The 15,297-nt window shown below is 31.3% G+C and overlaps 1 protein-coding gene across 1 annotated transcript; it reads right to left on the bottom strand.

Annotated features, from left to right (window-relative positions):
• Positions 1 to 4,360: 4,360 nt before the first annotated feature.
• Positions 4,361 to 12,564, bottom strand: LOC106713185 (apyrase). The gene is made up of 11 exons (XM_014505902.2): positions 12,377 to 12,564; positions 11,753 to 11,975; positions 11,218 to 11,415; positions 11,011 to 11,141; positions 10,720 to 10,867; positions 10,073 to 10,199; positions 9,684 to 9,838; positions 9,439 to 9,529; positions 8,931 to 9,077; positions 4,779 to 4,945; positions 4,361 to 4,498 (listed from the first exon to the last, which is right to left on the bottom strand). The coding sequence occupies exons 1-11, from the start codon at positions 12,478 to 12,480 to the stop codon at positions 4,361 to 4,363; spliced, it is 1,629 nt and encodes a 542-aa protein (XP_014361388.2). The 5' UTR covers positions 12,481 to 12,564.
• Positions 12,565 to 15,297: the final 2,733 nt, after the last annotated feature.

Here is a 15,297-nt window from a genome sequence, read left to right as displayed (position 1 = left end):
CTTACCATTCCATAAGGCTAGAAAAATAAACTTAATGATTAAGGGTACCGACAAAGTCGTCTTAGGTTCTAGTCCCGCGATTCGTCGATTGCTATGAACTACGTCAGCGAAAAAATCTAGTGCTTAATTGGAATGGTTAAATGAAAATTATTAAATTTCAAATAATAATTAATATAAAAAAAAACAGAGAAAGCTTTGATAAATTGAGAAGCACTTTAAGATGAAAGTAGATAATCAAATATAGTCTCTCAGTGGACTTAAACAAGGCAATAGTGGTTCAACTTTCTTACTGCTATATCGCATTATAATACAACTCGGATTTAAGGTAGATTAGGAAACAGGTCACGTTTCCACCGGACATGACAGTAATGTGCTTACGTCCGCCCTCCGCAGCCACAACCTTAGAAACGTACACTACATAATAAAGAGACTACTTAAATCAATGTAAAACTACAGAAAGTTATTATTTTATTCTTTATTTTCTATCTTTAAATAATACTTAAAAGAACTGTCATTAAAATATATACTACTTTGGTATAAACCAATAATTAGATATTACTTGAAAGCATAATTGAAAAGACGTATTATTTTCCCAAAATAAGTAGATAATTTTCATTATAATAGTATAATTTGTCTCACAATATAATATTCTACTGACATTATTATTTGGTAAGGAGGAACATATACTTCTTTGAGTCACAGATAAAATAAGAAATTAAAGCATGTTCAAGGAAATTTACGAACTTTACAACTTACCTTATAGTTAGTAAAAGTTTTCGAATAGTTCAGTGCGCTAGGTAATGACTACTTCAAAATGGTTAGTTCAATTTATAAAACTAAAAAACGAGTCTGTGATAATATTTTGTACTAAGAAAAAAATAATCATCCATCATCTCGCTGGCCTTATCTCTATCACTCACTTGGGCTTGGAGCGAAAGGTTTTTTAAACCTTATTACTACATATTACTTTGGTATATTTTTACGGGCAGGCGATCCTTACCTGGGTGGAATAAACTCAAATTCAATATTAATTTTTAAATAAATTAAAAAATCAATAATATTAATTATAAACTAAATATTCATATCTATATATATATAAAAGAAAGTTGCGTTAGTTACACTATTTATAACTCAAGAACGGCTGAATCGATTTGACTGAAAATTGGTGGGCAGGTAGCTTAGAACCAAGAAATTGAATAGGATAATTTTTACCCCTTTTTCTATTTTTTTATTCCGCGCGGACGGAGTCGCGGGCAAAAGCTATTTTAAATAAAACAAATTTTAAGCTCTTTTCACTTGATATTTATAAAAAAGAATAACTATTGATGTCTGTAATTCGTACGTAGGACAATAAAATATGATAGCTTATATAATATCCAATATATTACTAATATAGAATGTTATATGCAGAAAATTTTAAAAACATTTTCTTAAAAATGAAATTATCCTCGAATATGGAATGTTTGATATTTGAAAACGTGATTGCCCAAGCTGGACTTTCCTGGCAATCTTCCAATAGAGTTGTGAAGTCACAAAAGCAGTTCATTATTGAATTGAACATTTTAGAAAATTTTGTTTACTTCTTCTTTTGAAAAACATAAACTGTTCATTTTGCAATAGTAATTTCCAGCATTTTGAGAGGATAAATGAAATACTGGCAAGAGAAATTTATGCTTGTGAAAATAAATGCCAGTATTGGTAGAGGTCGTTCTAGTAGGAAGAGTACCTACGAATATGTACGTTGTAAGCCTGGGATCCCCAACCTATTTGGGACAAGTGACCCCTTTTCCAAAATGAACTGTTACCTCAGACCCCCCATTGCCAAATTACCTACTTTTAAGATTATTATTAATTCTGACTTAGGTCAATAGAAGAAGACAAAGTGAGAACTAGGAATGCTTTAAGTTCAATATCTGTTCTAAGTCATATGCCCAAACCAACTTTCAGCCGAGGCCTTTCAATCGTTATTGAGGTATAAATAGACGACTTTCTTTTATATACATAAGACTAGCTATCGCTCGCGACTTCGGCGTGTGTTAAAAAACTCTATAAGTAACGTATTTGTTCTTCCACACTATGTTGTACATGTGTGCCAAATATAACAAGATCCGTTGAGCCAATACCAAGATACATTTATATTATTAGTAAGATTGTATCATGATGTTGAATTATTTTTTCTCAAACAACGACATCGAACTATTACAAAAGATCCTTTGTAACGAACCTGCGGGTATCAAAGTACTTAAAACAAGACGCTGTCAAATGCAACGACATTCAAGAAATCGCTTCTTAGCCGTGCTCTTGTTAATTATTTCGTATTCTATCTCATAACCATGACAGTTTTAAAAATAATTACTTATATAAAAAGACAGATATAATCTTCAGAAATCCACGTCATTTCCTTTCGTTGTTCAAATAAATGAAAAATTCAATTACTTTCCTGAGGAAATATTTAAATTCAAGTCACGATTCAACGTAACAACTCCTTTTATTTGTAATAACCTCAATAGAAAAGAATGATTATTTATATCTTTAGAATTTTAAAACAGTTTGATATATACCTAAGTTATTTTTGATAGTAAACGAAGGCTTGGTGATTGACCAAATATCCCTTTATTGCCCGTCACGTTTCATATATGGGATAGATGTCCGCATCCACATTTATGAGGTAAACGAATCGGTTATGGACGGCAGGAAAATGTTTCCCAAACCCAGGTATGTTTGCGTGTAATATGTACGAAGAAAATTAATATATTTAGTTGTAATTTACTAATAGAAAGTATATAAAAGTAAAAAACTCTATACATAGACGCATTAAAACACAATTTATAGTATTGTTACAAAGATAAATTCTACTCTAGCTGTTATCCAGTTTCGAAAGTTTAATCCTATATAGAGTAACAAACGTTCAAATGCAGGATTTGCATGAATTTTACCTTTATCCATAGCACTAGGTGAATTAATAGATTTAAATAGAGATAAATCGCTACACAATTACAGTGGGTTTCTGAGAAAATTTCTATATAAAACATTTTGTTATACCGGTCATTAACAAAACAGAGATAACAATATGTTTCCAACGGAGACTTTAGTTTCAGAAACCTACAGTTAATATTTCATTGTTTTAGGCTTCAATTTTTAGTTTCTGAATGATAGTAATTAGCATTGCATTTTGTATAACTGAACTAAGTCCAAAGTGTTAGATTTTATCAAACATTATCCCATGAATTAGTCCGCGTGGAATTACCAAAAAATGAAGTAATATATATATATATTTTTTTTATATTGAAAAAGTTAGCGCTTGACCACGATCTCACCCGATGAGGTGAAGATGTCGTCTAAAGATGGTACGCGCTAGCTTTGTAGATGCCTATTCACTCTACTCTTGAAGGCCCGAATAAATATAGACTCTGTATATCACCCGGGAATAGTGTAGCTTTTCAACAGTGAAAGAAATTTTCAAATCGGTTCGGTAGTTTCGGAGCCTATTCAATGCAAACAAGCAATCAAATCTTTCCTCTTTCTATTATTGATACAGAATTAACAACATTTCTATAATTCTTGTTATTTATTTAATTACATTTTAACGAAAAAATTTAGTTAAAAACAATATTTATAAATTAAGTATAATTCAAATTCGTGACATAATTAAAATGTAACTTACATTTCATTTAGAAATATTATAGTTGTCCTCTTTTTGTTATCTTAAAAGCTTTATATAGTTTACAAAACCCATTAAAATGTTTCTTATGTCTAGAAATGGAAATTTATTATTACGCATACAAGTACCACTTTAATCCTTGAAAATTATGAGCCATGTAATGACAGGTTCTTATAATAAGTTGTAAGCATTTTAGAAAGGGTCCTTAATTTAATGGACAATAAAGCCAACAATACGGCCTAGTCATTATAGAAACACCTATCATAAAACAAAATTAATTGGAGGACAAAGTACAAATTTATTCTATTAAGGGAATTTCCCACACATAAAAAAATTGAAATGACGAATATATAATTTTTAGATTATCAAATATACAAGAAATACTCTACAATATTTTTCACTCACTATTCCTATTCTTACTCACTCACTAGCGCCCTCCAGCCAATGCCAAAAGTGCCACAAGATCCTTGTCGTAATGTTGCTGTCTTTTACTTCATATTCTTTTCCTATGTAGGGTTAACATATTTTGTGACAGAACTAACCGCGATAGCAGCGCCTCTATTATCGGTTCAAATGAACCTGTCTCACTATAATCATTTATTAACTAGTAGGTTTAAGGTTAACAGCGTGTTTTCACATTTTTTTTTAGATTTTTCGGTAGTAAAAAACTATGGTATGAGAAAATAAAACTACTATTTATTAGTTCAAACAAGGATCTTGTATTTGTATTCGGCCATCGACATCAATGAAGACAGGACTTAGCTTTGCTATATACCGAATTAATAAGTCATAATCCACTCCAACTACTTCTACGTTTCTTCTGTTTTCCGCAATCATCTAAATAAATGAAAAATAAAATAACTTTAATACAAAAATAATCTTACGTAATATGCATTTAAGTTGATGGAAATGAAAACACTTGGTTGTTAGCCTACGCGTTATTCCAGATTGTAATCTATTTCTCTGTAAAGTTTTATCGTTTAGCTGTTCTGGAGTTTGTGGAAACAAAAGTTCTTTTCTTTTGAATTATATAGTAAAATATTGGGGTGAAACTAAACATTTCTCGCACTCTCGCGTTACATAAAGAAAGGGCTTGTTTTTTAATGAAATTACTTACGTAGAATCCATCCCCGCCGTTAGCAATAAAGCTTGGAGCGATCATTCTGTAGTATTTATTAAGTTCTAGAGGCTCGTATCGGGGGACAGGACAGTCAATGCATCGAATAGATACACTTTTTACTCTTTGATTGACTGGATTGGATCCGTTGAAGATTGGACGCATACCTATTTAAAGTCATCATAAAATTATTCTTTCGAATTCAGTAACTTTAGTGACTGCTTCAAAATTGTGGTTAATTTTTACCATTCTTCTTAATATATTGAAGGCATCGCTTACTGAAGGTATTTTGTTCCTTTCAGATCAGTTCATAAAAATAGTCAAGATATATTTTAGTCATACAATTAAACATGGTCATCATCAGCTCACTGTAAGTCCCCACTGAGGGGCTCGGAGCCTTCCCCAAGTTAGAGGTGACTAGCAGAGCTGGGCATTAACTCGTTAATCCGTTAATCGTTAATTAACGAAGTTAACATTTTGCTTAACGGATTAACTTTTAAGTTAACTTCAAAAAGTGTTAACGCTTTTGTTAACTTCCGTTAAACTCAACTTCCGTTAAAAAAAGTCCGTTAATCGTTAAATTAGAAACTTGGAGACGTGCTGTCATTTTGTTTAAATTACGTGCCACACCACGCTGGTAAGTTCAACTATGTTGAGCGACTGTCGGCGACTCGAATGGTGAACGAACGAGTTGATAATTGATATATGTGAAGTTAGCGTGCAAGTGTGATGCATCAGAACGTCCGGGAAAGTCTTGACCAACAGGACAAAATATAAAGAAGGCTCGAAATAGTATATTTCATTACGAGTATATAAAAGCAAGAGTATGTAATAGCCCACATTCCGAACGTTCTTCGTCCCTGCAATACCCTCCAATCCCTTTTTGAGCAACTATATTAAAACATTTTTTTACTCGTGCTTTTTCTTTAGCTTTTCCAAACTCGTGCGTTCTCTTTCCCAACTGTCAAAATAACGTCTATTAAAAATAAAAAAACAAAAAAACTATCTCAAACAAAATGCGCTCAAAAGTAACTTAAAAAAAACAATTTCAAACAAAATGCACTCAAAAGTAACGTAAAAAAATAATTTCAAACAAAATGCACTCAAAAGTAACGTAAAAAATCAATTTCAAACAAAATTCACTCAAAAGTAACATAAAAAAACAATTTCAAACAAAATGCATTCAAAAGTACCATAAAAAACAATCTCAAACAAAATACACTAAAAAGAAACAAAATAATGTCATGAAAACTTCTTTCTTTCTTTCCTCTCTTTCAAAAACCCTCTAAACTCTAAAGAAAGTTCTCTTCTTTCTTGTAACATGTCTATATTGTATAATTATTGTTATTTCGCAGTCGGTGTCGGCCGAAGTAAATAGGTGACATTTTATATTTAAGATGTATTAGACATACTTACGTTTATGTCCCTACTTAGGCCGAAACCGACTCCAAAATAACAATAATTATACAATATAGACATGTTACAAGAAAGAAGAGAACTTTCTTTAGAGTTTAGAGGGTTTTTGAAAGAGAGGAAAGAAAGAAAGAAGTTTTCATGACATTATTTTGTTTCTTTTTAGTGTATTTTGTTTGAGATTGTTTTTTATGGTACTTTTGAATGCATTTTGTTTGAAATTGTTTTTTTATGTTACTTTTGAGTGAATTTTGTTTGAAATTGATTTTTTACGTTACTTTTGAGTGCATTTTGTTTGAAATTATTTTTTTACGTTACTTTTGAGTGCATTTTGTTTGAAATTGTTTTTTTTAAGTTACTTTTGAGCGCATTTTGTTTGAGATAGTTTTTTTGTTTTGAAGTCGGCTATTTTTTTTTCTTAAAATGTTTGTTTTATTTCTCAATTTTTAGTGAATTTGAAGTTTAATTACAAATTTCCTTAATACGTATAAGGACATAAATAAGACAAATAAAGAAAAGGACTTTCCTATTTAATATGTGTGTACTTCAATTCAAAAACTAATTTAGAATACACCAGATAACCACTTATCCTTTAAACAATGAAATAATTATCAAAATCGGTATACAAATTGAAAATTAACGAACTAATACATCGTAGCGTGCCTTTAATTTTGTCCAGCCGCGCGCCGCAGTAGCATTTTTCGAATGCGCGTAGTTTTTAATAATTTAATATCTTCGAAACTATTGATCAGAATTACATAGTTTAAAGGCTAATGTAATCTGCATTTAATACTCTAGCCATCAAACATATTTATTTGGATAAGGATTCATATCGAATATAATATAATAGCGCCGTAAGCTTACGACGCTGTTTTTCGTGTGCAATTTAATCGAAGTTTGTTCATAATAACATGGTTTTTGTGAGACATCCATAGATGATAGATATATGCCACCTGAGACTTTTATTTAGCAAATTTAAGGATCTATAATTACTCGATACATCATTTTAATGTAGGTCATATAGTTTGACCTACGTAAGCCCAGAAAGCAAATTTGTGCTATTCATTGTAACGCGATGTAGCATTTTTCGTTTCCGCGTAATTTTATTCTTACGATATCTCCTAAACTATTAGACAGAATGATATAGTTTCAATTGCAAATATAATCTACATTAAATTCTCTTGATAATGAACATATTTATTTACATAAGGGTTAATACTGAACTTGAATAATAGCGTCGGAAATAGGGCATGAATTTAATTAATGTTTCTAAAGAAAAAAATGGTTATTGTGAGAAAACTATAAAAGATAGATATATGCTATCGCGGACTTTTATTTAGCACATTTAAAGAGCTACAATTCGCCATACATCATTTTTATGTAGGTCCTATAGTTTAGCCTACGTAAGCGCTGAAAGCAAAAATGTCCCTAATTTCCGCAACAAATTTTGAAGGTATATTCAAAATCTACTAGTCTTCTAGTTATTTAAAAAAAAAACAAAAAAATGGGACCCACCTGCAAGCACTTCCTTTCGATTAAAATAATTTTTATCAAAATCGGACCACCAGGGGCCGAGTTTCGCGGTAACACACATAAAAAAAAAAAAAAAAAAAAATACAGTCGAATTGATAACCTCCTTCTTTTTGAAGTCGGCTAAAAACCAACCACGAAGTTTTTACAAAAAATTCATTGATGTTTTAATGATTCATGCAAATATTGCTAAAAAGAAGCTCCTAATTTATTACAATATCAGATTTAATGATTTTATTCAATTAGGTTAGGTTTCATTTTATTTCATCTCATTAAATTTCATTTTCATTTCATATCAATAAAAATAATCTACTGAAGACTTGGCCGTTTGGGCATAGTTCCCTTTGCCTACCCAGAATGGGTGAAGAAAACAAAAAAAAAATCTCTGTTTGTATTCTTTTACGGTTGGCTTTATTGTGTTTTTATTATTCTATTAAATTGCTTAATTTTTTCGCAACCGTATTAAAAATAGTTGTTCAGTGCACTTGCGGAACTGTCATTAGAACTTGTTCCAACTGTCAACCCTCACCTTCGGCTGCGCCTCGGCTCGGGTAGACATTATTTGTCGGAACTCTTTGCAATGACAGGCTTTCCGCACTCGTAATGAAATATACTATAATGCATTCATACTTGTCTCTAATACTAATGTGTTATATAATATATAGTCAAATTACTATTTTAAACAAGTATCGCCACAATAAGTGTGAAATTAGTACGTATAATTTTGGTATGGTTAACTGTTAACGATTAACTTTAACTTGCGTTAAATCTTCGAGAATTTAACGCTTTAACGATTAACGAAGTTAATTTTTTAATTAACGAATTAACGATTAACGAAGTTAACTTTTCGATTAACTGTGCCCACCTGTGGTGACTAGTCATAGTCAACCACGCTGGCATTCACATATATCATTGAATTTCTTCGCAGATATTTACAGGTTACATCAGAATGTTTTCCTTCAACGTAAGAACGTCGGATAAATGTACATATGTAAATCGAAAGTCGAAAACACATTGGTACATGGCGGTATTGAACCCAGGACCTGTAGATTACAAGTCAAGAGCTTAACCCCTGAGCTACCGACGCTCCTATTAAATTTAATAATTATTTATCATAATAATTAACTGCAATTAAATTAATGTACTAATAAAATAACGTACATTTTATTGAAAAAATTATTGAAAATTGTATAAATAACTTGTCCTTACCAGATATTTGTAACATCCTCGCGCCCGGGAAAGGTATGTTAGCGACTGAGTATTCCAGCATCTCTAAAATATAGTCTCCGCGTAGTTCGAACACCTCTATGTTGTTTTCGAATGGCGTCGATAATAGAACTGTCTCGAATGTTATCACTGAAAACCAACCAATAAACAGTTTTCTCTAAGATTATATTGATTTTTATCGGAGTTTAGTAATTATATGTTTACTTCTTTACACACTATCTATTTTTCTTTTTATAAATGTAAAATCTAGAAAAGTAAGAAACCTCTGTGAGCTAGAGTCATTGTTATTCCCGACAGACGACCTTCAGCGAGAAATCAGGTTAGAAACCCTCTATAAGCGAGAAAATGTCACGTTCCTTTGGAATCTCACTAATCCAGGTTCGACTGTATCTATATGAAAGTATTGTAACGCTAAATACTTCTTTATCACTGAGTAATAAGCATCAGCATAAGCAATGAAAACAAAATGAATAGTCTATTTTTTACCGACCTCCAGGTTCCATATCCACCCTTATGTCTCCTCTGTTTACGACGCAAAAATGTGCATCGATCCACTTGTCGCCTTTTGCTCTTCCTACCATCTGTTAAATTGTCACCATTACTTATCAAATTAAAAAAAAAAAAACAAATTTTAATTTCCTTTTTTAAAAGAAGTCAATAAAACAAACCATTTTTTACAAGTGTAGAAGAGGTAAAAACGGACTATTCGTGCAAGAAATAAATTACAAAACTCACTGCATCCATATAAGCATCGCAAATAAAGCTTCCCAAGTTGCATTCGGAACAAGCGCATCTCGATGACAAATGTACTAAGGAAGATCCAATTTTCCGCGTAGCCATCTCCGTGATCTCAGGAAGGTACTGATTTATCTTCGCTAGTACATCAGGAGCTGCGAGAATATGGTAAAAATTTTGAATAATATACCAAATATTGCAGTTACTGTCCAAAAAATCCGTTCAGTGTCAAAATGGCGTAGAATTCTAGAAATGCAATTGTTAAAATTTAGTAATAGTTTCCAACTTTGTTACTATGCGCTGCTATGTCTAAACATATCGATTCACATCAGGATTATCAATTTTAAATAATTTTCATACCATAAACAAAAGGGTTTTAAATTTTTTACCTTGCATAACTTCATTTCCAAGGTAACGAGGTTGACCTTCCCAATTAACGAGATTCCCCTGATCATCAAAGTGTAGTTTTATTTCTCCTAAATACTGAGCATGGGCCGCTGCTTGTACAATCAATACCTAAAAAAATATCGACGTCGCTACTTCAATCGAGTTCAAGCGACACGTTGTAGTAGCGCTATCTATTGACTGAATTTAAAAATGACAAAATTAAAAGAAAAGTTCAATAAACTGTAATGTTTTATTATGCAATACTTTCTTACTTCAGAATATACTTGCAACATCAAAAAATGGTATAGCAGCGTTAAAAGTACTACAAGTGAAGAGATTCGACAGCGTTTTTCACTAATTTATTTTCCTTATGTCCACTGTGTGTTTTGTAATGATGATCATATAATTGTGACACTTCAGAACTGAATACAAATCGAATGACATCTTACTCGTCAAAATCGGTTCAGTTTAGGCTCAAACAAATTTACATACATACAATCCCACAAACATAAAAACAATCTTACATGCACGCGAATAACTAATAACAGTCGGGTAATAAAAAAAATACTTTCTTGTCATTCGGGTAATTATTTTTTTTTTATTTGAATTTTAATAAAATGAGTTTACATCAATGAATAAGCGCTCTTACTGGTTTTAATCCCTGTCGAACTACAACGGGGTACGATCCTTGCGGTTGAAATGTGGAGTTTTCTGGTGGATCACCGTTGTACAGCAAAGTGTGACTGTGTCCTCCTACAACGATGTCTATGTATGGGCCTCCATTTTGAGCTATTTCCCTGTTAATTTATCGTACTATAATAAGAATTTTAAGCACATAGTAATTTTTTAATACAAGTTACTAGTAGTATTTTCAGTACAATAGAATTTTCAAATAATTGTATATACTCTTCTCATTATTACTTATTTGTCTATCTTTTACCTGTCAATTTCAATTCCGCAGTGAGACAACACTATAATTACATCAGTTCCATTTTTATGTAGTTTTTCTGCTTCCATTTTAACAGCTTCTACTTCATCCGTAAATTTCAAACGCCCTGTTGATGCTAGCTCCTAAAATTAATTCCGCACATCAAAATCAACCGTAAATCATTTAAGAATACAAGCCAATGTTACTTGAAATACATACATTAGTTGACGAAATAATTACACCTATAATTCCGATCCTTCTTCCATTTCTTTCAACAACAATACTGGGGTAATATAAACCTTGTATAGTTGGCTCTAAGTCATCTATTATATTGGCTGCTACTACTTTTGATTTCAAATGCTCCAAATAAGGTACAACTCCATCGATACCATTGTCAAATTCATGATTTCCTAGAACCTATAGGATTTAAAAACAATATTTGTAATCGATGCAGTAAAAGTTGGTGTATCAAAAACAATTCTGACATCAACAAGCATCAACTTAACCAAAAATAATGTCAAGAATTCGCCAGAGAAAAAGAAATTATCATCATCTTCCAAACCTTATCCCACTTTGGCTGGTTTTGGTACTCCAAAGAACTGATACATCATCAGGATCAGGTATCCTGGTGATCTATCATCCATCATTTCAGTGTTTCACTCTCATCTTAATCGTGGCACCTTTCACACAAGCCATCAATTTTTTCAAAAATCCAATTGCTTAAACATATGTTTTTCACAATACGATAACTCACATGAGCGTCATGTGGCAGCATATTCATAAAGTCTTGGGTGACGTTCCATCTCAGCAAGTTATACCAAATCGTACCCTGGAAGCTGTCACCGCCGTTTAGTAGCAGTGAATTAGGTTCACGCGCCAAAGCCTCTCTCACAGCGGTCGCCAAGCGAGCAAAGCCGCCGATGCACGGTGCCACTGACGGATTACACACGCCACCTGCTGGATTAGTCTCTACGAACCTAAAATTACAAATAGACGTCATAGTGTATACTACACCAATTTACTCGCTAAAAACAAAAAAATCATTTGTGGACAAGAACGAATTGGTTCATGCTAAACGAAACAACAAATATTTGAGTCGCAAACCTATCTTGGGCAGAACTTTGTTAACAAAATTTCGAAAAAATCACTATCTATATATGTAAATCTATATCATTTTGAATTTACTAATACAAATGTTTAAATACATTAAAGACCATAAATCCATATACAAATATTTCAGCGGTGGTACTATTAAACATTATCACAATAATTAAATTAATTAATAATCAGGAAACATTTTATTTACCAAACAAATCATAATTAATTAATTTCATTATAGGTAACTTGTTATTAAAATTGCTGTAAAACAAATACATACCTCGCGTGAAAGTCATTATAGTGTAAAATATTTAATGAAAATTCATTTTCGGCAGACGAGAAAGACAAAACCGTGAAAAATATTAATGCTATATTCATTTTCATATCAACATTAATGTGTAAAAACCACTCCCGACTTTACACTCTGAGATTTATAATTATTTTAATAATTCAGAGCCAAGCTATTGTATTAAAATAAGTGTATTAATGTACGTTTCAAATTATCTACAAAGATTGTCATTGTTATTTCTAATCACGCTTATCTTGACGAACGCGATACCGTTTAAATCGTTTTAATATCACATTAGGGAATCTTACTAATATTATAAATGCGAATGTTTAGATGGATGGATGTTTGTTTGAAGATATCTCTGGAACAGCTCAACGGATCTTGATAAAATTTGGCACAGAAGTAGAACATACTATGGAAGAACACATAGGCTACTTATTATTTTTTTCCACGTGAACGGTATCTCGGGCGACAGCTAGTCTATAAAATAAACAGTTTTTCATAACGTAAACGTCAGCGTGAATTATAAAAAATAGCCGTTGTTACTACATCCATACATATAAGCTACTTTCCATTAAAAGTCTCGTAAAAATCGGTCCATTCATTTGGGACATTATCCGGAACAAACAGATAGATAAAAATTTCAAAAATCTTTTTTTGATATAAGTAGCACAAATATTAAAATTATATTTTAACATTATAAGCACTACAATTTTATTTATCTGTAGATAGTTTTGTTCAGGTTATCACCCATTAGGGTTCCTCTTTTTGTCATTATATGTGACATATATGAACTTAAGTCTCTGGGTAAGAATTTTGTCACTAAATCATTCGACATAGTGTTTCAAATAATCATTCCGAATACTTTGTACGTAAAATTTCGTATATACAAATTACTATAATTTTTTTTCCGTCGAAAATGAGACTTTTGATATAAAGGTTCAAGCACTAAGCGCTCTTCCATGTTTATAAAATTATAACTTTACTTCATAACGCTGGAAAAGAATTTTGTACACTAAATTATAACAAATTTAAGGGATATTTTCCAGTGACACGCAAAGCCTTAAGTTACATTTTAATATTAGAACGTATTTCTGAATTTGCCACTCATGTTGAGAAATTGTTAAGTGTATGAGAAATAAAAATCGCTATGAAAGCCTACATCTTTACAACTTTACATTTCACCTTACATTTCAGAAATAATTTTAATGATTATTTCTTTTTTTTCATACATCAATGAAATTAAAAAAAATGGAAAGTAAATCGATTAAATTTTAGTATATTTTAACCGTTACTTTATATAATTCAATCTTAATGCAGTTTATAAGGTGTTATTTTTTTTTTTTCAGAGGTAACTGCAATTTACATGTCACCAAAGATAAACAAGCACTTTCGGGAAGTTTTATTTGAGCCATTCTCGTTTATCTTGCAATTAAACTTAGGACTATACTAAATTTACGTACTCCGTACAAAAGAGCCTCCCGCCCGCCTATATATTTTCCTAGAAAACTATGTTAAACTTCTTCGTAGCAAAGTATCCTTGATTCATTCAACACTTAACTTGACGAAAATACGTAGCTATGTTATGTTTTCGTAAAATGTAGATATTTTCGCCTTTCGGTTGGTATTACATTTTGTTAGCAACTCAAACACAACTCTGTACGAACATAAAACAAATGTCACTCAACGTTCCCTTCATAAAGTACAGGCTGGCGACAGCTATTGTAATAAAGTGCAGCCGGCCGTACAAAACGATATTGAAGCTGCACTGCTACTGACAGAAGTTTTTTTTTTTACTATTTGTTATTACGATAAAAACATCATGCTCTTTGTACAGTATTAACGTAATAATTGTTTGCAAACTTCTTAAGCGTCAAATAAGTACCAAAGCCTGGTATGCGATTAAATATATACATGTCAATTTTTTTTTTGTGAAATTGCTTATATGCATTTTATGACTTGCTTATGTCTTGTAATCTTTGTTGAATATTTTCAGCAAACAACAAATTTGGAATAAAAAGTTTACCCAAGCGTTTAACGTTTCATTTTTATTGTTCAAAAAATTATGAAAATATAACCCGCATAAAAATTTAAATAATATTATTAAAAGTTCCAAAAATTTCTGTTTTAACAAAAATAATCATCAAAAGTTTTCAAAGACCTAATTTCTATATAACTATGTTTAACGAACTAACAATGGAGTCGACAACTTGAGCGTAATGTCAAACTCGCGATAATTAAGACTTGACGCTGGTGTATTAAAGACTATTAGTTCTTTTAGCTTCAGAAAGCATACAAATTTTACTAATATTTTTCCTTCGCATTTCTTACAGTTATGATACTTAGAAATCACATTTTTATGTCCTATGTCTCTCTACAAGTCACAATACATTTGAAAAATGAGCGTCGGTACAAAAATACAAAAATAGGAAGAAGGGCAAAGAGTAAAAACTATCAAAGAGTAACCTCAACAAATTATAGATTTTATGGAACCAAAAGTACTAGTACAAAATCGACTATTTCACATTTAGTTTATTTTTAAATACAACTAAATGCCAACAAAAGTAGTAAAGCAAGAATGTATAATTATAGCAAAATATTTAAATATTCGCATTCCTTGAGTAAAGAGCTTTTATTTCTTGTTTTTATAAGAGTTAAGTATCAGTCATTTTATGTAAAAAGTTTGCATAGGCATTTTAAATTTGTTTTGAAACCATTAATGAGCACTGGCCGTTTTGTGAAAAAAATTGTGATTAATTTGACAGTATATTCATTTGACATTTCTTAAAAGAAAACAACAGATAAAGTTGAATCGTTTAAGAAATATATTTTAGTATTTTTTGTATTGTGAACTAGTTGGTGAATTGTGTTTTAGTTTTAAAAACCTACGGAATGGATTCTCGATCCTCGTG

Source organism: Papilio machaon, chromosome 18, assembly GCF_912999745.1.
Source record: "Papilio machaon chromosome 18, ilPapMach1.1, whole genome shotgun sequence".
Classification (NCBI taxonomy): Eukaryota; Metazoa; Arthropoda; class Insecta; order Lepidoptera; family Papilionidae; genus Papilio; species Papilio machaon.
The sequence above is the reverse complement of the archived record's forward strand: the minus strand, read 5'-3'. Positions and strand labels throughout refer to the sequence as shown.